Source organism: Lepidochelys olivacea, assembly GCF_965140295.1.
Source record: "Lepidochelys olivacea isolate rLepOli2 genome assembly, chromosome: 1".
Classification (NCBI taxonomy): Eukaryota; Metazoa; Chordata; order Testudines; family Cheloniidae; genus Lepidochelys; species Lepidochelys olivacea.
Genome location: NC_140411.1, coordinates 195,857,437 through 195,883,190, shown reverse-complemented (window position 1 = coordinate 195,883,190; position 25,754 = coordinate 195,857,437). Strand labels below are relative to the sequence as shown.

Genomic DNA, 25,754 nt, shown 5'->3' with positions numbered 1-25,754 from the left:
CCCCACCTGTTCTGACACTGCGCTGCACCCTGGAGGTGGCCAGCTGGTCCGGCTCCTACATGGGGGGGGCACGGGACTCCACACGCTGCCAGTGGGAGCTGGAGGGGGCGGTGCCTGTGGGTGAGAGCCACGTGGAGCCGCTTGCTCACCTCCGCCTAAAAGCCAGACCTGCTGCTGACCGCTTCCAGGGTGCAGCGCGGTCCGCGGTGCCAGGACAGGCAGGAAGCCTGCCTTAGCACCTCCGCTGAGCCGCTGACCGAGAGCCACCTGAAATAAGCCTGTGCCCCAACCCCGTGCCCCAGTCCCCTGCCCCAGCCATAAGCCCCTCCCGCAACACGGAGCCCATTCCTGCACCCCAAACCCCTCATCTCCGGCACCAGCCCAGAGCCCTGACCCCCTCCTGCACCCCAACCCTCTTCCCCAGTCCTGAGCCCCTCCCACACCCCAAAGCCCACATCCCCAGCTCCGTTGGGTCATGGGCATCAACAATTTTCTTCAACTGGGTCACCAGAAAAAAGTTTGAAAACCACTGGTCTAACGGATCCCCAAGAGGGTACAGTTTCATCAGAAATGTGTGCACCAGGTTCCCTAACCTTGTGCCATGTTCCCCTGACCCATATTGTTGCTGGCTGCAGCAAGGGCCATTTGGTACTCCGTGACTCCCTGAGGATGTGGAACTGCTAAACAGATGGCTGGCTACATGTGCAAGTGCAAACATTAGCAGTTAGGGGGCTACCGGGATTTGGGACACCGCTAGAGAGTTTTTCCCCTTATAGTGCAACAAAGGTTGTTGCTAGATGTGACAGATGAAATCCTGCTCTCGCTTATTTCAGATGACAGGGCCTGAATCTGCTCCCATTGAAATCAAAGGCAAAATTTCTTTTGAAGGAAGTTTCCCATCTAAAGGGAAACAGTGCCATTTTCCTCAGGCCAGGCTTCTCAGTGGTGTATATTATACAGCAGTATTCTGTGGGCGGACATCACACAACTCATTTTTAGTCACCCCTGAGTGTTCAACTTAGTCCTTTCTCTTGCTGTGCATAGATCTAGGTATTGTGAGACTCAAATTTGTCGTTTAAACTTTCCTGCCACCCCACAGTTGTTCAGCAAGGATATATTCCGGTCTCATTCAATACAAGATAATATATTCTGTGCACCCAGTGTGTACTTTACACAGTCAGCATTCAGTTGTCTGGAGAATACTTCTGAAACTTAATTTGGTCTCTTACAAAACAAACACATAGATGCCAAACATGAGATTCAGATATGGGTTAACTATGGATTGAACATTCAGCTCATATTTCCGAAGTGCAGAACTGTAATTCCTTCTTGGCCAAATCTACCCTATGAAATCTACATTCAGAGACAGGGAGGATTTGCAAAGTAATGAAATGTATAAATATTCACCCAAATTCAGAAGTGACATGCAAAAGTCTCCTGGCTGGCTGAAGTCCTCATTCAAAATTCTTCAGAGGTATATGAGTAATATTGTGATCTGGGTTGCATGGAACAGATGAGCAACGCGGCTTGAAATTAAATCTTTAGAATGAAACCATTTGTACAATCATATCTTAAAATATTGAGTTTCTATTATGATTTAGCTGCCTTGAAAACGCTGGTACTGTAAAGATGAAAGCAACAGTACATCTAAATCAGGAAGTTACATATTCAGGATTCAACTTTGCAACAAGGCAAGGCTCATTCTTGTTTAATACAGTCATGTGCTAGCCACATAGGGCTCATCGGCAGGAGCTCTGCTCCCTACCGCTCTTATTCTTAGGATAATGTCAGGAATTCCAGCTCCTCTATTCCAGGTTCTGCTATATTGTAGATGTCAAAAGGTTCTAAAGGCAGGAGACCTCAAAATGCGTGATAAAAAGCTCACGATCTCAGTCATTAAACCACGGATGAGCTGAAAATAACACCCAGTTGCAAGAAAAGGTAAGTTTGCAGTCACTCATCTGTCTAATGGGGTAATTGACTCCCGGCTTGAACGGGCTGTACTTTACTTGGCTGGTGTGTCAAGTTCATTAGCAAGCCAGTGCAATTTCGACAAGAATGCTCTAGTGACTGAAAATTCATGATGGAGGACAACAGGGAATGAATACGGTGGAAATGGTACGGAGGCGTTTTCTTGCTGTGACTTTGTGCTTGGACGATAACATTAATGCTGAATCTGAATTTGGATGTGAACTATTAAGAGGGTAAGTTAGAAATCTGAATCCTGAAGTCTAACTTTAGCAGCATTTTGATCCACATTTGTTAACTGCCAGGTCCACCCAGCTCTGGTTACAATTAATTTTGGAACAAAGAGAAGTGAATGTTAAAGAGAAAAGGGAAACAAAGAAAAAGCCAAGCAGCAGGAGCAATTAGATGAAGTCCATCTGTGGCTCATAACTGAGTGAGTTAGTTCTTCATTCTCCTTCGGATTATTCATCTAGCCAGCATATTCATCTAGGTGTCACAGGTTTGGAGACAGGCTGGCAGTGACCTGTTCACTTTTCAAATTCACTAACTTTATTTTTCTTCATGTCTATGCCAGGCCATTATAACCAACTGAAAAAGTTATTTGGTTGCTAAAAGGACTGAAGGATAGTCTTTCTGTTAAAGTTTAATACAAACACCCAACATATGTGTCTACAGCCGATGAGACCCGGGGTCTATGCTTGGGTGGCTAGTCCTTCACATGTGGCTGTACTGTCATTTTAAGTGACCTGGCTCAGGAATGTCTACATACCTCTGACTGCTGTGTAAACATACACCTAGTTACCAGCATGAAGAAAATTGTGTAATGTCTTTGGGCCAGAGCCTCAGGTTGTGTAAATCAGCGCGGCTCCATTGAGCTCAACGGGACTGCCCTGCTACACAGCCGCTGAGAAGCTGAACCTTTTATTCCCACAAGTTTCGGGTGTGTGATTTTTGAGAGAGAATTTTTTAAAAAGAAATTTCCTGTTGTCTGTGTCAAACTCGATTAACCAAACAAGAGAAGAAAAAGATATGGCAGATAATTTTGAAGCTTTAAATCCATACGCAGTTTGGGTATTCTTTGCTTTACCAGGAGGTAAGGTGGTATTAGTATGAACAGGTATTCCCATTCTTGGAAGTAATAGAATCTCTTACAATGGGGACTACCCACATGTAAGTGTGATACTAATAGTAAAATAGATTTTGTAAAAAACCCGCTAAAGGCTCCCAGAGGATTGTAAAAATGTTCATAGGGTTACACAAGGTAAGACTCGATCCTGCACATTGTGACTAACTCTCTGAGTGGTCTCATGAACTTCAATTGGATTACTCACAATGCACAAAGTTAAGCAGGTGCTGAAGTCTTCAAAGGATCAGGACCTTAATGCACATTACCATTTGCTGTGGTATTGTGAGATGATAAATGGTGCAATTCAGGGCCACACAAAGACAACTTTAACAATACTAGGTTTTAAAATATTAGCTTTGTACCCTGTATGCAGAGCTGTTGTAGCTGTGTTGGTCCCAGGGTATTAGAGAGACAAGGTGGGCAAAGTAATATCTTTTATCAGACACATAGACTTTAAGGTCAGATGGGACCACTGTGATCATCTATTCTGACTTCCTGCACATTGCAGGCCACAGAACCTCACCCATCCACTCCTATAATAGACCCAACAACCTTCTGTTGTTGAGCAAGACAAACTAGAGATCACCTCGCCCACATTGTGTCTCTCAGCTTTGTATCTTTACAACAATCGGGAGGGGTCTTCTTCTTAGAATCTTTCTTTACTTAACTTTTATCTGGTTGGTTTACCTCTGTTTGTCACAGTCACAATAGGAGCACAAGACATGGATCCATCAGACCATGCTAGTTCTCAAGGAATAGGAGATAATCTGTATTAAAATTGATTTGCAAAGAAAAAGAAATTGTGGGGAAGTTTCCCCCTCTACCTCCCACAAATTTTTCTTACATTAGAAATTCAGATCTTTCCCACCCTGATTTCCTGGATCATTCTAAGGATAGCGGTGTAAATGCCAGTCCCTGAGCTTTCAAACCAAAGACAAGATGTAACTGGGGGTAGTGAAACAAATGAGTGGGTTGGTTGAGGGTGGGTGCAGACTAGAAGATGGAGTAACAGTCATAGGATGTTTTAGCATAAATGAGAGTTGTGTGCACAATTAATAAGCCAAACAGTAACAGTCATCACAACTTAACACCCACCTAAACTGTGAACTTTAGCAATTTGTATTTCTGAGCAATTGAATCTTATTTACATGTTTCAATCATTAAAAATTCAGTACCCTACGTGCTTTCAATTAAGGGCAGAGAGAACTCAGTCTTCATCTGAAACCAACAAAAAGTCCTCTAGCAAATTTTAGGAAGATCAGATGAGACACCTGATATTTTTCTTATTTTTTTTTTTAAACCTGCCAGGCATCATGAAGAAGAAAAGATACAACCTCCTTTTTGTTCTTTCTGGCAGGTCACCCTTAAGTTACTACCTAAAGTCTCATGGACAATAAGACATTCATTAAGTTACAATATGCTGTTGCACATAAAATAGTCTTTTCCCCCATTTTACTTTCTCGAAAACTTGGCACACAGGCAACTTGGATACTCATCTTGGGCCCAGAAGTGATCAAGCAATGTAATCAAGTCTAGTGTTTTTCAGCATAGGTACAAAATATCTTCCTGGCAGTTAACTAAGTATATGCTAAATTATTTATACAACCAACTGCATTCCAAAGTATATATGTCATTAATTATCAAAGTTGGGATCTTGTAGAAAGGTTTGTGTGTTTGATTTACAATCACTTGATTAAGAGTGGTAGGTTAGCATGTAATACTGCAAAGTAACTATCCGAAATGAACTCAAGTTGTGTAAAGATTAATTTTAAGGGCTATGTTGATATAAGTGGCTAAGAAGGTCCCAAAAGTTGTTACCAGGATAACTTGTAGTATACATATTAGGAAGTTGAAAAATAGGGGTGCTAAATTAAACTGTACTGGAGTTGGAATATATAAGGCGGTCAGAGAACTCAAATCTGCTTGTCGTATTTCAAGGCAAAAGCCATTCTGTCAGTCTTTTAAAAAGAAATGCATTTTCTATCCTATTGGAGAAACAGTGTTGTGTGTTTTGGAATCAGGAAAGCTTCAGCTAGGAATGAAAAGAGGAACATCAAATTTAGGATGAAGTCCTTTTTTTAAGCATTTTACTTTCATAATTGCTTAACTTCCTCCTGCTAAATTGAGAACTATATGCTTCTGCAGCTGAATTATGGATGTGAACACTTCTGTTTTGACTGAGAAAATAAATCAACATTGTCATAAACATACAGCTAAGGGTAGCAAATAATCCCTCCTTTACCTGTAAAGGGTTAAGAAGCTCAGATAACCTGGTTGGCACCTGACCAAGAGGACCAATAAGGGGAGAAGATGCTTTCAAATCTGTGGGGGAAGGTTTTTGTGTGTGCTCTCTCTTTTTTTTTTCTCTTCTGGACAGCGAGGAACCAGGGCAGGGAAAATACATCTCCTAAAGCCATACCTGAACTAAGCATATAAGATTACAAATTGTAAGCAATAGGAAGGAAATGCGTTAGATTATCTTTTGTTTTAGCTTGTGAATTTTCCCTAGGCTAAGAGAGGTGCCTAAGGGGGAGGTTTATTCCTGGGGGTTTTTTTTTGTAACTTTAAAGTTTTGCCTAGAGGGGAATCCTCTGTGTTTTTAATCTGATTACCCTGTAAAAGTACCTTCCATCCTGATTTTACAGAGGTGCTGCTTTTACTTTTTCTTTATAATAAAGTTCTGCTTTTAAGAACCTGATTGGTTTTTAGTGTCTAAAAACCCAACGGGCTGGTCTGTGTTCACCTTGTTTACTGTCAAGCCTCCCCAGGAAAGGGGGTGAAAGGGCTTGGGGGGATATTTTGGGGAAACAGGAACTCCAAGTGGTCCTTTTCCTAAATCTTTGTCTAACTCACTTGGTGGTGGCAGCGATACTGTTCCAAAGACAAGGAAGAATTTGTGCCTTGGGGAAGTTTTTAACCTAAGCTGGTAGAGATAAGCTTAGGGGGTCTTTCATGTGGGTCCCTACATCTGTACCCTAGAGTTCAAAGTGGGGAGGGAACCCTGACAAACCTCAAAAACTGAAGCTATAGCATTTGTTAACCTTTTGGCCACATTGCAAAACCAATGCTTTTCTGCGGTCATGTAAGGAAATGGGGGGAGCTGAAGAGTTACAGCATTGATGGATTATGGTGGTTGTTATTTTTGTTCCTGAGGGGACTAGCTTTACTGTTGCCTATATGACAGTTATGTGCATGACAAGTCTTTAAATTATTGTGTGAAGTATTGAATTTTTTTGTGAAGCACTTGGAGCCGCAGAAGTGTACTGGGGGAAAAAAGTCTAGTCAGAAGTATTTTCTCTCTGTGTGTTCTATATAAGTCTAGTATCTGCTAATATTAAAGGAGGAAAAAGCATGTGGTCTTCATAGTTCTAAGGTTTGTTTTACAGAGGTAAAATGTGTTTATGCAGATGTTTAATAAAGGCTTTTTCCTCATACCAAGTAAGTAAACTATCCGTGCTTCCATTAAACTGGGTATGTCACTTTACCTCCATTGACACACAGAAATATGAGTTTTGACAGCTTGTCCAAACATGTCATTGTTTAAATTTAAGGCTTAAGCTATATCCATGCATAATATAAAAATAACAGGACCTCCTACTACCATGAGATTACACACACACTAAATTTGATGCTGCACCAAGCACTGCTCCATGCAGCAGAGAACTGTCAGGGAGCTGGGAATTGTTGGTGCCCTGTTTGCTTCAGACAGGCTCCTTCCATGCACCCTCTCCTAGAGCTGGCAATAGGAATTGGTATAGGAGCTGATTAGGCTATCTCTTCACCAGCTGAGGACTCTCCACAGCAGAGGAATCATCATCGGGGAAGATCTATCAAGTTTCCATCCCTTTTGCACCATCAGAGGACATAGCCCAGGGAAGAGAACCTGTCCCAGTGTGTTTTATTGATCAACTAGTGATGAAAAATACTTTGACAGAGCTTCGCTTTATCAGTGTTACACAATGTTGTTAGTGTGATCCAGTGGAGTTAAGGCCCAGTCTGCACTAAATCTTTTCCAGGGTTCTCAACTAGACTTGGATCCCTGGTGAAGAAGCCTTAATCAAAGGATTAGGGATAGGTTTGTTGCATGAAATCCTGACCCCATCAGAGTCAATAGGGAGTTTTGCCATTAACTTTAATAACACCAGGATTTCACCCATTTACTTCGAGAAAATTTTTCTTTTGCAGAGTCTCTTTTCCTCCGGTCTCGAGCACAGGAGATATTTTCTTCCCGTGACTAAATTAGAGTTTACTTTGATAGATGTCTTGTTTCTCCCTCTCCATCCCCTTAATAACCATGCTCAGATTCAAATGCCCCCTGGTACGTCTCCATGACAGCTGCCAGCTTGGCTACATGCTGTAGACCTCCAGAGCTAAAAGCATGAGCTGCTAGAGCTTGAGCTAAAGAGCCAAGGTTCTTCACTGGGGCTGTAACAACTCATCACTCTGTAGAATGGTGCAGATGGCCACCTGGAGCACATGTGCATAAGCAGGAGTCACTTCAGTTTGTTGTTGTTATAATTCTTATTTATTTGTATTGTGCTAGCATCTAGAGGCTCCAGTCGGGCATCATAGCCTTGCTGCCATAATGTCAGTTGGGCATAACAAATTTGGCAAGCATAAAATGGATGCATCAAATTTAGGTACTAATCCTGCAAGCACTCAGTGGGGGTGAGTGACATTACTCTGATGAAGAGTCCTGTTAAAGTCAAAGGGACTATTTATGTGGGTCAAATTACTCATGTATCTGTTTCCTCTTAGAGAAAATTCAAGGTAACATAATCTGCTATTACAGAATTAAATAAGATCTGCAAATGGAAGCCTTCTGGGTGTATTTAATACTATGAGACCTGAAAAGCTTTTGATTTGGTCAATTATATATATTTCATCACTTATCAATGTAGTTACCTCCTTTATTGAACATTAGTACCTTTTTATTCTCTATTGCACCAGCTAACCAAAGTGGTTTGAGGGATTGTCTACACACATTGTTGCATCAGGTTAACTTAAGAAGTGATTTCAAACTGGTTTAGTTAAACTGGTACAATAGGCTGTACAGACACACTTATTTTGGTTAAACCCATCTTTAGTTTGTTTCGATTATGTCAGTTAGAAACAGGCTTAAGCTAAACTGAAATAAAAAGATTGTGTGTCAGATAGTGCATCTCAACCTTAACCGCAGCAGAGTTGCTGCTCCATGAGAATAAGCCATTCTGAAACCAAACCAAACAGGAGTGGTGTACCTGTCTGTCTAAACAGGCGCAAGTTTGTGTGAACACAACTCCCCAGCCTCTCAATGGAAGCTTTCTAACAGCATTCCAGTTATCCCATGGTCTCATAGATCATTAATTATGTTGTCCATAGAAAAACTTACCAGGATTATAATAAAACTTACACCTATCATTTAGATACATGACTCCTTTCAATCAGAGAGATGAACAATATCTGCAATATGCAGAAGCATGCGCTCTGCTCCTTATTAGAGCTATTCACAAAATCTACCATTATCTCATGTCATTTTAATGTATTATATCAGTTTTTTGAGCATTTTTTGGAAATACTTGCTACCCAAACATACGAACTTGTGCTTACTTTCATAAAGTTCATTTTAAAGAAAAATAATACCGAATGGGTCACACACAAGCCCAGATCCTGCCATCAGTTTCACACAGGGAGGCCCCTCTCTCTGCACAGAGCTGACACATTTCATCTGGGCTCCACAGGTGTGCAGGAGTTCACCTCAGCAAGCTCACTGCAATACCAGGGCCTTAGTTAAAACAAGCAGTAAGTTCAGTTGAGCTTGTCCAAACCATTAGGACAGCTGCCCCACACCAGTAGAGGTACTGAGGGAAGCTGTGTCTGACATCTACTGTCAAGCACAGCTGAAAATTGTAATGTAGGGCCCTACGTATAATGTATGCCATCGTATTGTTCGCGCTGCTTGTGTTGTCGTTATAACCCCTTCCTCCACCTGTCTATTCAGAGTGTAAGCTGTTCAGGGCAGGGACTACCTACTGCTCTGTTTGTGTAGTGCCTAGCACAATAGGCCCCACTCGTGGCTGGCCCTTAGGCACTGCTGTAATAAACACAGTTAATAGTATTGTATAAGCCACTTTTCAGAAGAATTTCTCACTCACCATATGTTATTTGCCTTCCTGTTTTTGAAGTCGTATTTGGGTCACTTTTCCAAGGCTTTCTTCATCATCACAAGGGCAAGAAATGGACTTCTTTTAAAACAAAATTTAAATGAAAACAGAGAGTCCCTCGTCCTTGGGAGCTGGGACTTTCAGTAAAAGGTAATCATCTGTCATTTTTCACGACAAACTTCCTCAGCGCTCTAGATGTGGATTCAAATAGAGAAAATGGTGGGATTCACTAAGGTATTTAGGTGGCTGATGCCTAAATACCTTTGTGAATTCCACCCAATGTATTATCATAAAGAGCCCTCGATATATTATCTTATACATAAATGGCTGAATGAGAATTTTTTTATTGAAAAAAATCTTTCAATTATTGAATTTTTCACAGATAGTTTGCATTTTGTTCAAAACTTTCTACTTAAAACTGAAAAAAAGAATTGCCCGTTGGCTCTGCTATACATGTTTTGTGTGTTTTCACACATGCCCCTCCCCAGTTATTGGTTTCTTCATTGCTAATTGTGATTGATTGTATATAACTAACCAGACCAATCTTTTCATTTTTGAAAATTTTCATTTGGTTGAAGATAAATAAGTTTAAGGCTACCCTAGACTGGTGTTTCTCAACCTTTTGGATACCAGGGACTGGCTTGCTGCCTTCCTAAACTGTGTCAGGGAGATCTCTGGGAGCAGCACCAGTCAACAGTCCGGTCATTGAGAAATACTGCTTAGACCAGGGTGGGAAAAATTTTTGGCCTGAGGGCCACATCAGGAAATGGAAATTGTATGGCAGGCCACGAAGACTCACAAAATTGGGGTGAGGGCTCTGGTTAGGGTGTGGACTCTGGGGCGGGGCTGGGGATGAGGCGTTTGGGGTGTAGGAGGGTGCTCTGGGCTGGGATCGAGGGGTTTGGAGAGTGGGATCAAGGCTGGGGCAGACATAATGTCTGACATTATGTATGTGAGAAAAATCAAACCAGTTACACCCACCATCCAAATGCTCTTTCCACGGCCTGTCTTAATGAAATCCTCCTCTGTGCTGGGCTCTAATTGGTGTTTTAAAGTAGCCAAGACTTTTTTTTAATTTACTTTTGACTGTAGCTAGTGATTGACAAGCACAATTACATTATTTTCCCCCTTGTGAAGGGAGAGGAAGTAAAACAGATGTTTGGGGTGGATAATCGAGGCACTCTCTTTTGAACTATGTCCATCTGTATGAAGAAGAATACTTAAATATCTCCTTAATTTCTTCCTTGCAACCTGACACTCACCTAGGAAAAATTATTACTGAACCAACCATTTCAAAATGGATCCTATGGTTCGGCTTCTATGACCATACCTAGGTGCCTAATGAAGTGGCTGGATTTCCAAAAGTGCTGAGTGTGCCCTGGCTGCTTTGACACCCAGCAGCGTCCATTTAGGCTTTTTGAAAGTCTTGGGGCCTAAAGTAACAGGCAGGAGGAACTAAAAAAACATGCTCAAAACTCTGTGAAAGCATCTCCCAGAGACAAATGCCAAATCCCCCAAAATAAGATTTCCAGATAAGGGTGAATATAAATGAAGAGCAAAATAAGGAGAGCCCCACAAAGCTCACCCAAGCCTGTTCCAAATAAACAGGTGTAATCTAGGGCTACCATGTTATGGGGGGAACCCCCATGGAGAGGAGGAAAAAATCATGGAATAGAGGAGGATAAAATACGCCCTGTAAGCCCAACGTCATATGGCCCAAATGAAAAAGACTGTATTACTTTGTCTTTTGCTCTATACACAACAAATGTAATATGAAGGGAGCACATGGGTGTAGTGGGGTCCAGGCTCCAGCAATATTCAGGGCCCGGGGGCCCAGCTCCACCAATGTTCAGGCCTGCGGGTCTCTCCCCCAGGCCTGCCTGCCGCCCCCGAGCATCCCTGCCTGCACTCCACTTTGCCGGCTCCTGGCGTCAACTGCCACCGCAGGGTCCTAGAGCCCCCCCAACCACTAGTGCCAGGGCAGGCTGACCCTGACTCTGCCCTTCTGCCTCGGATGGAAGGACTCTTCCCTTTTCCAGCAGAACCCTCCACCAGCACAGGGCCCCCTCACCTGCAGTCACCTCTCCTGCCCCATGCTGGGCAAGGGGCAGCTCCATGCCTCACCCCCCAGTGAGGGGCAGCACAGCAGCAGGGGAAGAAGCACACACATGATGGTAGCCCCCTGCCTCACCCACCACATGGGAGGCGAGGGGGCTTCCTGGACCTGAGAGGGACCCTAGGAGCATGTGCAGTGACAGTGGTGCGAGGTGAGTGTGATGCTGGGGGGCAGAGAGACTCCCTCCCCCAGAGCTCGCTGCTGCCGGCGGGGAGAGGGCTGGGGAAGTCCTCCTCTGTTGCCTCAGCCCCGGGTCTGCACCCCAAACTTCTCATCCCAGCCCGCACCCTGCCCCGGCCCCGACCCCAACCCTCTACCCCCGCCCTGAGCCCACCCCAACCCTCTGCCCGAGCCCCTCCCACACCCCTTATCATCAGCCCCACCCCAGAGCTCTCACAGTTTTACATTATTTTAAAAAATAAGTATCTTCTTACAAGGCAGGTTTTGGGGGGCAGGACTTGGACCTGTTCTGGGCACCACCAAAAATTATACAACCCTGCGGTGGGGTCCAATTAACCACGTTTATTAAACATATGCAACAGGCCAGGCCTAACTACATACACACAGTGCTGTTCTGGCAGGGCTCTGGTGGTTTCTGAAGCCTAGAGGGCAGAGAGGGCCACTAGAGTGCTCACATTCCTATACACTAGGCTATATGGCTGCTCAGAGGCTGCCTATCATATTCCTGCTCCTTTGCTAAGCGGCAGCAAATTTCAGGGCTTTGTATGTCAGACCAGAAATCGATGATGCAGAGGCAGGTATTTTCTTAGTGTAATTTGTCTTTGTATAAAGTATACGCAAGTCTCTTCATTGAACCCATCTGAAGATGACTGCCTTGGTAGTACAAAGCAGCTGTCATGGGCTCCTGTCTCTGTGACGCCCCAGAATCTCAGAACTTAAACACGCTGTTCTCTGTCCCTCCCTTAAACCCTGGGTCTTCTATCTAGGAAGCTTCCTAATTAGCACTCCTCACCAAGGATCACATGGCCTTGATGAGTAGCCTGGCTTTTGTGTAGCTGGTCTGCAACCCAAAGGGACCTCGGAAGGGGGGAACTTGCCCATCAGAGATACACACAGTCCCTTTAACATCTGTCTGGATTCAGTTGCCACGTGGCATTTTTAACTCTTTCTGTGGGGAGTGTCATCCTAGGTCTTTGTGTGCCTCAGTGATGCATGATGACAGAACCTCTTGTCAATATCTGAATATTAGCAGGTGGAGATTGGTGTTTGACCAGTTGTCCTAATATTCATTTCTATATTAATCATTCCTTTCTAGGTTCTTAATAATGATGGCCTCCCGCTGGCTTGGCTGTGCAAAGATCAGCATGCAAATTGCTCAGCTCCACCAAAATCCTCTACACTTGTTATTCTTTATATTTATTATGTTATTCTTTATATTACCCACTTAACTTTGAAATTTCCTTGGAACTTGCCCTGTGGCCTCTGAAATACTAACATGTCTGAGATCCAAAGAGATGCTTTTAGTGATGATAAAGACTAGCACCTTGCAGGCAGGCGCTGGTTAACTCAACAGTGTTTTGCAGATGCTGCCCACGGAACTTCAGCTGCCCAGAAGAGAGACTAAATTACTGGTGTTTCTAATATTCATATTTCGTCTTTGGCACTCAGGTAGGCACACAGATTTGTAGTTCTGTTCAATATCCTTGTTCCCAGAGCTGTGTGTGTTCTCCCTGGGATGGTGGTTGGGGTGAGGTAGGGGCATATCTTCTCCTATATTTATTATAAAAATGAAGGGCCAAATAGATCCCTGGATTTATCCCCACTGACTTCAGTGGAGTTTGATTGAGAATGAAATTGGCCATCTAGACAGAACTCTCTTGTCACCTCAATATTTTGAAAACACTCCTGCCTCTTTCCAACTGGCTTATTTTAAAGCACTAAGGATTCCATTATTTTCCTGTGTGGAATTGGTCATGATGTGAACCCTTCAGAAATGTCAGTGCTCTTATTGTTGACTCTGCTTCTCTGAAGAGGTGAATCATTGAAAGCTGCTGTTACTCAGTTTCTTCACTGATTAATGCTGAAACCAAACTGTTCTGACTTTCCTTCACCATTTTCCACTCCATCTACCGAAGCTCAAATAAGGGATAAAAACTCAAAATAAGAGACTTGAAAAAATTATAAATGCAGGAAGTTCCAAGTGAAGGAAAAATAACTTCTTTAATATAGCTTCTGTTTCAGGTATTCTCACTTTTCATACTTTACAGCAATAAAATCAAGATGTAGAGTATGAAATTTGGGCTGAGTTTTGCAGGTAGTTACCTGACTGTAAATACAGAGTAACTACTCTAAAGCCAGTGGAGTTACTCTGGATTCATTCCAAAAGAACTGAGATCAGAATTTGGTTTTTGTGTGCCTAAAGCAAAACTAAGGGACAGCTGAAAGGTATGTCCCTAACCTCAGATGTCTGCTACCTGATCTTACAGTATAGAGGTATAGAAATAATCCACAGCCACTTACAGTATTCACGAGCAGATTTAAACCCAGGCATGTAAGGGGCTTCTATCCACTTATAAAAGAACAATCATTTGCCTCATAAAGGTGAACTATTTATGAACACTCTTAGTATAATAAAGGGTTAACATTTTCCCCAGATCCGCAGGCATAATCCTAAATGAAGACCTCCATTCCTGTAATGGAGCCCACATGTGGCCTAACCTCCCTCCCCACTCATCTCTATTTACAGAATGTGAAGAAGCTGTCTTATTCTTTAATATATGTGTAACTTACCTGTTCCATTTTCCTTTCCCATTTAGGGTTAATGATCCAAACCACATCCATTGTACTGAGTCCAAAGATGGTCTCAGCATTACAGGGTGAAACAGTGAGAGCAGTCTGTGCACAGAAAATTGAAGAAACGGAAGGGTTGGCTATAACTCTCAGAAGACACAGCAGCTCTGCTGAGCTGTGTTACATACAGCTTGGAAATTTCACCATTTGGAGCAGAAATTGCACAGACCGTATAAACCTAGAATATAATAAGCCAACAAAAGAGGGCTATGTTGTTATGGAGAGAGTCTCTGTCAAAGATTCTGGTGTTTACAGCTGCACCTTGGACAAGACAATCCCTCCTCCTGTGAGAATGCTAAGCCAGTCTCACATTTGCCTCACAGTGTCAGGTGAGCCAGGACTTCTCGGTGTTCCACATATCCTAAACGCTGCAGTGCTCTGATATGTGGGTGAAAGGACGGGTTGAAATGCTTGTGTGACGTTCACGGCTGTGGAGTGTGGGCTGCTTTGTGATGACTAAGCTCTGTAGTGACAATCTGAGCCAGTGTGGTTACTGGGCTGGCTTTCCATTTATCATAGTCCTTGTGGGGGTGCATCAAAGGCTCCCTCAGCTCCTGTTTAACAGGTAACACCTTGTTCCCTGGTGCTCCCCATGAACACAGACACCAGTTCTGTGCACATGACCTATTTCCCCCACTCCCACCCCTGAGACTGAGCTGCTCTCGCTGGTATGGCAGAGCATTTCAGGGCTGTTGAGGAGGAAGAGGTGGCAGAGCTCTGACCCTTGAGCCACACCACTGGACCCCAGTTGAATGGGTTCACAGGGGACCCCCTGATTTATGGAACCCAGCCCTGGGCTATCCTGCAATGTCCCAATTCACAGTGACCAGTAACACCTATGGGGCATTGTACTGGTAAAGAGTTACAGCGAGCAGTGACTAGCCACCTTCCCTCTCTTTCAGCTCTTCCAGTGGTTGAGGTTTCTTCGGCCTCTTCTTCACCCGTTGACAAGGAGACCACGTTAACTTGCAGTGCTTGGGACTTCTATCCTGGAGACATCCAACTCTCCTGGAGTAAGGACAGCCATTTGTTCACTAACTCAACAAGGAATGACTCTCTGTTCCACAATAGCAACGGGTCTTATTCCTATAGAAGTAACCTTGTTGTTTCCAAAGATGACTGGAATGAATTTGCCCAGTTTTCCTGCCAAGTGAATCACTCTACACTGAAAATGCCTGTTGTGAAAAACCTCACCCTGACCCAGTCTGGTAAAGGTAAATGTGTACTGTGCATTTTCAGGTTGTTTAGTAGCACTGGCTATTCAAGATGTTCATCCATGTTTGTGTTAGGAAACGTATTAGGATTCGTTTGTACACAGTGAAATAAGCCTTTTATTTTTATTGTTTACGCTGAGTGTGCTGAAGTTGACACTTGTTGGGAGAGCTCACAGAGATGGAGTAATAAGACCAAGGCCCACATATTTAAAGATACTTCCACATTATGGTGCTCTGCCTTGCAACAAATAACTGATTTAGGAGCCTAACTCTCAATTTCAAAAGGGATATAGGCATTTAGAAGCCAAGATTCCATTGACAATCCATGGGATTCACAGTCAAATGCAATTTAAGTTTTAGGACAATACTCTGCCTCTAAATAGCAACATCTTTTAGTTGTTTAAGTTGCTATTATTTGTAAATGAATAGAAGCTGGGTCTCCTGAGTCCTACTCCAATGCTTTCTCCAGCAGGCCCTTGTGAAATTAAGGTCCTCAGTGTTATCATTAGTGATCCGACTTTTTGTAAAGAGTAGCAATGATAACATTTAACTGGGTAATTACTAAATCTGATTGAAAAATTTTAGCTAAAAAGTTTTCTTGATCAAATATGAGATTTTATCCTAATGAAAATGTGTTTGCAGGAAAATGTCAATTTCAGTAAAATTTTCCAATTTTTTGAAGGGGAAAATTCTAAATCAAATGTTTTAAATTGACATTTTGCAATGTCAACACTTTCAATGTTTCAAAACAAAATATTCTTGTTTTGATCCAAAATTTCAAAACATTTTGTTTCAACATCATGGAATCTATTTTTTTCTGAACTTTTGTTCCCCTAGAATTTCTGATATTTTGATTTTCATCCCAACTGAGGATGAAAACAAACATCAAACTATCAGAATTTCTCACAGGACAGAAATTTCTTTTCCCTACCAACTCTAGCAAATACATCCTGCCTTCCTAAATTCCCCTTGTAATTTTCTTCAAAAAAGTAGTGTTTGTTTCCTGAGGTGGAACATCAATGTGCACTCTTGAATAGCTTCTGAGCTTCCTATTGTGTAATTTACCTGAGTTTTGTTTTCTAAAGCATCTTCAGATTACAACCTGTACTGGATCCCTGTCCCACTGTTTGGTCTCTTAGCAATATTGGCAGCAATATTTGTGGCAAAGTCTGTGAAATTAAGTGAGTATTCAGTTGTTTGTTTAGTCTTTTTTTTTTACAGTTAATGTGATATATGCTGATTAATTCTAACACCATATAGGTGGCACCGTTGCCTTCTGTTTGAGGGAATCAAACAACTTTAGTGTTTGTGGTTATGTTGCCTTCTAATGACTTGAGGCCTACCAAGTTGATGTAAGCCTTAATACTGATGCAAAGTCTTGCTTAACTCAAGTGATAGATATCTGTGTATTTAGAGCTGAAGAACTGAAATAGAAAGAAGGTAAAAAATAAATAAAGATAATATCATTTTTGTTAGAATGGTGGTTATTGGTATTCCTTGGTGCTCTCCTGCTCTGAAGGACTGAATTATCACTTTTTCACTTCAGCAGTCGGCTGCCTGCTAAATACTGGAAATACCATTTCCGCAAACGTCCCCTAAAGGCTTCCAAAGCCAACAGGCTGCTGTAGAGCTTTAAGCTGGGAAAAGCTTGGTTATTATGAAACTAAGGATGTAATACCAAAATTTAAAGAAACATATATAATATACAGGGAATGAGGTGGATAATGGGATATAGAGAACCTTTCACCTCTAGGTCACCAGTCTCAATTCATCCTTGGCCCAAAGTGACCCAGAGTTTTTTCCAACTGAAAGGTGACCTGTGTGAAATGAGTTGTTGGTCTCAGTTCAGTTCCCAGTGGGTAAGTGTTCAGATAATAAAAACGAGGAGTACTTGTGGCACGTTAGAGACTAACAAATTTAGTTGGGCATAAGCTTTCGTGGGCTAAAACCCACTTCGTCGGATGCATGCAGTGGAAAATACAGTAGGAAGGTATATATACACAGAGAACATGAAAAAATGGGTGTTGCCATACCAACTCTAACTAGACCAACACCTTAATTGATTGGTCTTGTTACAGTTGGTATGGCAACACCCATTTTTTCATGTTCTCTGTGTATATATACATTCCTACTGTATTTTCCACTGCATGCATCTGATGAAGTGGGTTTTAGCCCACAAAAACTTTTGCCCAAATAAATTTTAGTCTCTAAGGTGCCACAAGTACTCCTTGTTTTTTGTTTTTTTTTTTGCTGACACAGACTAACATGGCTACCACTCTGAAACCTGTTCAGATAATGAAAATCTTCCCTACAGTTGGTCTAATTGATACCATTGTTGTCAGTCTGAGCAGAGAGGCCAAGGTCTGAGTAAGCATGGAAACTCAATTACCCTTTCCCTGCAAGGTCGGCATGGAGGTTCATTGACAGGGTAGTGTAGGGAAGTTTGCACTGCTGCTGTCCCTGGTGTCTGGTTGAACAAGGGACTCCATGCCTTGGGCTGCCAGCCTTGCACATTTTATCATCGCTAAATTTGGGTGCTAATTTTAAAAGAAAAAATTGACAATGTACCCACGATATGCTATACAATCGCAGCACACATCATGTGTTAGTGCAATAGCTTTCCCAGCTGTGTGTCACTTATGCATTATAAAGACATACACGTGCACAATGGGTGGAATACAAATTGATGTTGAATAAAACAGTCCCCTCAAAAGTGCTTGATGCAAAAAGATATCTTCTGCTGGGGGCGAAGTACGAGCTTTAGTTCCATCTAATAGGGGGACTTAATTGTAGAGTTAAGGTTTTGCTTCGCATTAACATTAGTGAGTGATGAAATTATACAACCTTATAAAAATAAAACTGTGTTCCTATCCCAATAAGAGGATGTGTATTATCCCTCTGTGCAAAAAGCTACTGTATGCATTGTGTTTTATGAAATATACTCTCTCTTGTGAGCAAATATAACCCAACATTAACACAAATGTATCACTGTTCTGGATAAATTAGAATATAATTTGTTAAAATACCAGTGACACTTAGATCAATAATCAGTTCCACATTCCAAAACTGCGTTTTATGTGTATAAAATGTGCTGTCTCTTTTGGAGCTAAGCCCAGTATTATCCACTGTTTTAGGATTCAAGTCCACATCACAGAGCTCCGCAGGAAGAGGATTGCCAGAGACAGCTGAGACACATGCTCCGCAAGAAAGCCAGAGTGATACAACCTATTCATTGCTTACTCATTATCCAGGATCTGCTTTATGAGCTGCTGTCAAGTGCAGTACGTGGGCTCTGAAATATAGAAGAAGACAATATTGCATTCCACTGCATTCTTCAGTGTCGGATGTGCCTATCGGATTATTACAGACAGGAGCGTCTAGAGAAACAAATAATGACTTGCTCCTGGTAATACTGAAACCTAGAGCTGTTAAACAAATGGAATAAAAGCAGGGGCAGAGCAGTTTGCTGGACACTCGTTGGAATTCTCAGAGATAAGACAGTATTATGAAACAAGAAGACAGACATGTAATCTGGCACATAAAAGAAATTAAGACACCCAAAGGATTTTTTAAAAGGTGCCCAATCTGAGTGCCAGGTTACTGTCTGCCTTGGGGAGATGATGCACTTGTCTGGTGGTGGAGCATTATGGGCATGACCATGAGGTTAGGTAATTGTATGCATCCAACAGGACTTGATACTCTTCCTCTTGAGTCAGTATTGAACCAATATTCCATCAGAACAGTAAGGGGATGTTTTTCAGTTGTCATGTTAAACTTAGGTACCAATCACTTTTGATCATTACTTACCAAATACATCATATGTAAGATAATGAGTGTTCTGGCTATATTCCTGTGTAACAGCAGTCTGTCGAAAATTCCGCATCTAGTTTAATTCAGATACAGCATGATGCGTGCTGTCACACATCTGCCTTATTCCACCACAGAGGTGGAGGCATTTCAGTAGCTGGCGAAGTGATCCTGCATGCAGTATGTAGTTTGCAAACCGCTTTGTGAGGTGCTTGGGAAGCTTTTTGGATGAAAGAAACGCTAAATAAATGCAACGTTTTATCACTGAGTGAAATAACCCTGCACTTATTGTCTTTACCAATGTTACACAAATCCTTCCTCTCACCATATCTGAGTGTATTACTCTTTGCTTCCTCAGCCATAGGCACTTTATGAAAGACACTGATGATCTAAGTTGTTGACTTTCATAGAAAAAACTATCACCATGCAGCAATAACAATAGCTATATTTTTTTACTATATTCTTACTAATCCTCAGTTCCCTGTGTTTTTACCCAGGACACTGGAGTATATTAATGTATTGAAATGACAATATCTGACATTTCTAAACGTGAGATCAAAATGGAGGTGCTATTCGGAAGAAAATGGTGTTGAGGGTGAGGGCTTTCTGTTAAGTGTGCTCACTTGTCCATAGTTTTGTTCTCATGTGTCAATTGTATAACCGTTTAAAAATCATTAAAGATATTTAACAATGAAAGATAGCTAGAAGGATGGATAGGGAGCCTAAGTATCTGTTTGTGTCAGACCCGATTGTTTCAATTTTGTTTTTAGTAGGTTTTCCAAAGACCACTACAGCTGAAGTATTAATTCAGGTATGAGAAAGAAAAAATGGAAAGAGGGTGAAAAGAGCTAATCAAAAGTGAGGGGGTTTTGTAGGCAAATTGTTAGCTGCTCATAAGGTTCTGAATTAACAATAGAGCTGGGTCAAATTTTGAAAGCTTCCTTTTAAACCATAATGGATGGGATTTTAACAGCTGACTTGACATCCACTCCTGTTACTTATAATGGGATTTAGGTATCCATGTCCCTCAGGCAGCTTCAAAAATCTCAGCTTTAATATTGTTTTCAAATGAAAGCTTAGAGCTTGGCCCTACAAATACTTACCATCAAATGTAGTTCTTATCTCTGTGTGTAGTTCCATTGGTGCCAGTTGATTTAACACCAGGGTAACTAAGATCAGAATCAGGTCCCAGAGAAATAACACAAGGAACACTATTGACTGTATTGTTAATTTTCAGCTATAACTCCATTAAAAAACACCCTCCTTTTTTCGATTTATTTGGCACTGTCGCTGAAATTTCAATGTACCACAGAATTCAGAATCAACTGCACTACACAAACCATGGGCCCAAGAACACAGTTTAGATCCAGCAGCGTACATGGGGTGGGGGGGCCTTAATTAAGCATAATTTCATAGAAGCCAATGAATTGTCTTAGATGTAGTGACTCTCAAGCAGCCAGGGCTGGATTGGAACCAACCAGCACTCTAGTGGGGAAAGTGTGTTCGTAATAGCAATTTTTTATTTCCCCTGAGTTTCTTTCTTTACAATCAGGAGGCACAGAACACATTCAGTTGGCAAGCTATTCAGTAAAGAAACATTTCTAACTTACTTAGAGATCAAAACTAATTCTAACTGGCCCACTATCCCATGGTATCAGTGCTTTCAAGTTCAGCATTATGTTTCTCAACTTTCTAGAAACAGAAAGCTAACTTTAATGGGAGTCATAGGGTTTGGTCAATTAGGAAACAAACAAATAAAAAAAACCCCTAATCTATATCCATCTTTGCAGACAACTTCCCTAACAAAAGGTACGGGGGAAAGGACCAGGGTAGACAAATTACCCCCAGAGGAATGGGGTTTGATCTGGAAAACAGAACCATCAACCTCAGTCTATAACCTAAAAAAAGAAAAGTTCTTTAAGATTCTGTTTCAATGGTAGCTCACACCAGTCAGGTTAAAAAAAAAAAGATTGAATGGGGGGAAATAGTGGAGAAATTGCAGTGAAAGAGGACATTTTATGCATGTTTGGTGGACGGGTCCAGTCACTAGAGAATACTGGGATGCAGTTCATGACCAAATATAATTTATTGGATATTTATTACCAAATGACCCTTTGCTAATCTTCTTGGGGCTTCTTGGTAGAAATGTCACACAAAAGGAGGTGAAGAATTGATCTCTCGGCTGTTAGTAGTTGCTCAGCTAATGACAGCTTTTCATAGGAAAAAGAAAAAATAGTCCAGCCAGAGAGGAATGGTTCTAAAGTATATTGGAGGTGGTTGTTAATGCACCAAATCTGTACTCGGCAAAATACCCAGATGACAAATAGATACTTAGATATTTGGTTACCATTTATTTAATATTCGGACAAAATACGCTCATCTGTTTAAAACAAAAAATCAACACATCTGTCCAATTTTTTTTTATATTAACATGTGATAGACATACCTGGACTGTTTAAATACGGGTAATCAGAGATTTCACTCAATTTAATAAAATCACTAGAAATGACATATCATTGACATTGTAATGATGCTCATGCTGTAGTAATACCCTGTTAAACAGAGAGATCTGATTACTATATTCCTGTAAAATGTGTCTCTAACCAAAAACTCACTGTTGTAATGACTATCATTTTGTTTCTGATATTTACATGGTAAGGATTTGTAAACCTGCCAATACTTCCTAAATATAAAAGTTAAAAAAAAAAAAAATTCAAGGGGCTCAGAGTTCAGCCTTGGCCAGTCTGCACAAGGACAGTCATCTTTTTCCCTGACAAAGGTGACTTAAAGACAAAACAAGACAGAGTCTTGTGGGGACCACAAGATCTAGTGATGTGTACCTCAATTTCTTGTTTCACCTTTGAGAGCAGAGCTCACCCCATGCAAAGGACCATGCACTCCTTAAGTACTTGAGAAGGGGGAAGGACTTTTGGATTGGACCTCAGCACAATGGTAAAATTCATTGCAAAGCGGCAGCAAACAGGTGAGGGGAGGAGTCATTGCTGGAGGTCTCATAAGGCCAGACTGAATATTTATTCCCTGAAAGGTTGAGTGCAAGATTTCATACCAGTATTAAGGGTGACCTGTTATTTCTTAAATATGTTGATCTACCTGCTCCCCAAAGGAACGTATTTTTGTGTCTCAAATGGCAGCACTATGTCAGCAAAACCTTACATGTAGGAAGCTGTTAACCTGCAACAATGTTCTGTACATGATACTTATAAAACATAAGGTTTAAAAAGTGTTGACAATGCCCCTTTGCTTGTAATCTGTGTGATGTACCTGCCCCCGGGTTTCTAGGATGGCTGGCCAAAAAGATTCTGCTAAAAATATTTATGACAAAACACTGGGTTTTTGGCCATGTGAAAATTTTTGTGAAAACCCAAAACTTTTCAGGCAAAGACTCAAACTGTTTTGGGCATTTTCTGATTTGTTCATTTTTTCACAGGGTGTGCAGGGCAATGGGGAATCAGGCCCTCCATCTTTTTTCAGACTGTATCTGCAAACCTATCTTTTCATGCCTGTCAAGAACTGAAAGGGAAGGACACAGCCCAATCTGCTTGGAGTGGGTCTTCTGGTTCATGGGTTGTGTTATGAATCATGTTTGTGGTGTTTCGCCAACATAATGCCGCATTGTTTTCTCTCTGTTATTAAAAGGCTTTTGCTAAAAAAAAAAATCTTTTAATTGCTCTTTCCCTCTGCTATTTATCATATTATTCCTTAGCTCTGTAGGTCTGCTATTTAATTCTGAAGCATACTTTTATTGGCAAGACCATAACCAGTGTTGGGCTCTGATCTTGTAATAGGATCTGTGCGGGTGGTCTCGCACCCCTGCACAAAGTCCCATTGAGATTAATGGGGTGCCTCACAGGTATGACGGGCCACCCATGAGAGCTGGATTGAGGAATCAGAGGCCTGAAATTGTCTTGTAGCCTCACACTGTACATCAAGGAGGTTTATTTTATCATCACTTTCAAGAACAAGAGGCATTATGTTACAATCTGTAGAATAAGTGAAGTTCTTGAGCCTAAAAATTACAGTAATTTCACACCGGAAGAATGAATATTGGGCATGGGAAGATCTTGGCTTATGCACAGGGGCTACTCAGATGTTACAGAGTTGATGTTAACAACAGGTGGTGGTGTTGTGTTGGTATTTTGCAGAGCATTTGCTATTCTCCTCTCTCTTTCTCTCTCTTTCTCTGTCAGATCTCTCTCTTTGGTCAGTGTCTCGGTCACAGGGCTCACTCCATCTCTGTACCTTCTCTGGGCTCTCTGAGCCTACCCCTTGAGGCCTCAAGCCTCATGCCTTTACCTTGCCTGGGCTGGAGTCTCACAATTCTCCCACTCCTTAGAAGAGGCCCTGAGCTACGGCACCAGGCCCAACAGAGTTCTGCCACCTGAGGTTCTTCCCTTTGGGAGTCTGTGACCAGTGCTGAATGCAGTAACAGGGCAGCCTTCTCAACCCCAAGTATTGTTTGATTTTAAGAGTGGGAACAAAGCTTTTGGAGAAAAAAGATTTAAAAAACAACAGTCAGCCTACACATATCTATCTTACCTAAAGGTTACCATCCCTTGATGGCTATGTAGGCAGATCTACCTTCTTCAGACAGGCTTCAGTGTCTCATTTTGGTTCCCGCAAACAACTCCCCCTCCAGTCCCTTGAGAGTGTGTTCCTTTTTAAACCTGCCAGGGTTCTTTTGAGCTCCTTTGTTCTCAGGCTTTTTCTCATCCTGGCATTGTTTCTTAACAGCCCTCAAGTGTTTGAGGGGAGGCTTATCTTCAGTCATGTTTTCCTTTTCTGCTTGTTTTTCCTGTCAGCCACCTATTACACTAAACCAATATTTTCATACCACAAACATCCCAGTAACCAGGTCAACTTACACTATCCATAGATATTTCAGCACAGCTCCACAGCCATCACCTTGTGTCAACTCTGCACTCTTTATAGTTTTGGAGGTAATCGTTGACAGATGTCTATTTCATAGAAATAACGCGGAGTCCTTGTGGCACCCTAGAGACTAACAAATTTATTTGGGCATAAGCTTTCGTGGGTTAGAATATGCCCAAATAAATTTGTTAGTCTCTAAGGTGCCACAAGGACTCCTCGTTTTTTTTGCTGATACAGACTAACATGGCTACCCCTCTGAAACCTGTCTATTTCACAGACACTGCACTTGGAGGACAATGTTATCGGTAAGCATTTCAACTTCCGCCTTTTTACAGCACATTGAACACCAGCTGGAGACTCCATACTCCTACCCAAGCCAATATGAATCTGCCATGAGGTGATGTGTTTCTTAGGGCTTGTCTATAAAGAAATTGCACTGGTTTAACTAAATGTGGCATGTTAAACTCATGCGACTTTGTGTGTGAATACTCCTATTTTGCTTTAAACCTAGCTTATCAGTTTAGCTTGCGCTTATGGCCTTATCTACATGACCAAGATGCACAGGTTTAACTAAAGGTGTGATTTTTAAACGGATTTAGTTAAACAGGTGCAAACCCCTGTGTAGACATTCTTATTTTGGTTTAATAATATCTTAGCTTAAATCGATTAGGAATCCCTTTAAATTAAATCACAATAAGTCATTCTTAAACTGAAATCAGTGTCTACACTGGGGTTTATTCTAGTTTAATTAAAATTAGTTGAAAAATTGATTATAGGTTTAACCAGTCACATAGAGTTAGATAAGGCCATAAATTACATGTGCAAGCTAAACCCATGTAAGCCAGGTTTAGTAGCATCTACACAGCAAGTTGCAATGGTTTAACTAAACCAGTTTAATGTCACACCTCTATTAAACTGATGCGACTTTGTAGACCAAGCCATAGAAAGAGCTAATGGGCCAATTCCTGTCTTCGTACCTCATGACATGCCATTGACTTCAACAGAGTTGCAGCAGACTGAGACCAGTTCTGGAGTTTCATGATAAGGGCTGTATTGTGGCACCTACGTGAGATTCACACATCTCAAATACACAAAGCGCTTTAAACCAAAATTGGTGCTATATTGCTCATTTGCTCAAATTATGCGAATTAAGTGGGAACCCTTCCCAAGTGTTTGGTGTGGATTTCAGGAAGCTTGCTGTACAGCAGGAGGGGAGGTGCCAACAATTATCAATCAGCAGGAAACCAGGATCCAGTGACAGCTTTCTATGCATAACATGAAAGCTAAAAGAAAAGGAGTACTTGTGGCACCTCAGAGACTAACAAATATAATTGAGCATAAGCTTTCGTGAGCTACAGCTCACTTCATCGGATGCATGCAGTGGAAAATACAGTGGGGAGATTTTATATACACAGAACATGAAACAATGGGTGTTACCATACACACTGTAACAAGAGTGATCAGGTAAGGTGAGCTATTACCAGCAGGAGAGAAAAAAAACCTTTTGTAGTGATAATCAAGGTGGGCCATTTCCAGCAGTTGACAAGAATGTGTGAGGAACAGTGGGGGGGAATAAACATGTGGAAATAGTTTTACTTTGTGTAATGACACATCAACTCCCAGTCTTTATTCAAGCCTAATGTAATGGTGTCCAGTTTGCAAATTAATTCCAATTCAGC

The 25,754-nt window shown here is 41.6% G+C and overlaps 1 protein-coding gene across 1 annotated transcript in view; it reads left to right on the top strand.

The window, feature by feature from the left end:
• Positions 1-20,069, top strand: part of LOC311521464 (uncharacterized protein) — a 319,542-nt gene extending 299,473 nt beyond the window's left edge. The window contains exons 2-6 of the mRNA XM_084629798.1: positions 12,898-12,982; positions 14,131-14,493; positions 15,067-15,378; positions 16,464-16,559; positions 18,513-20,069. Coding sequence (XP_084485924.1) covers positions 12,898-12,938 — 41 coding nt within the window. The 3' untranslated portion in view covers positions 12,939-12,982; positions 14,131-14,493; positions 15,067-15,378; positions 16,464-16,559; positions 18,513-20,069. The remainder of the gene's footprint in view (positions 1-12,897; positions 12,983-14,130; positions 14,494-15,066; positions 15,379-16,463; positions 16,560-18,512) is intronic.
• The last annotated feature ends 5,685 nt before the right edge of the window (positions 20,070-25,754 follow it).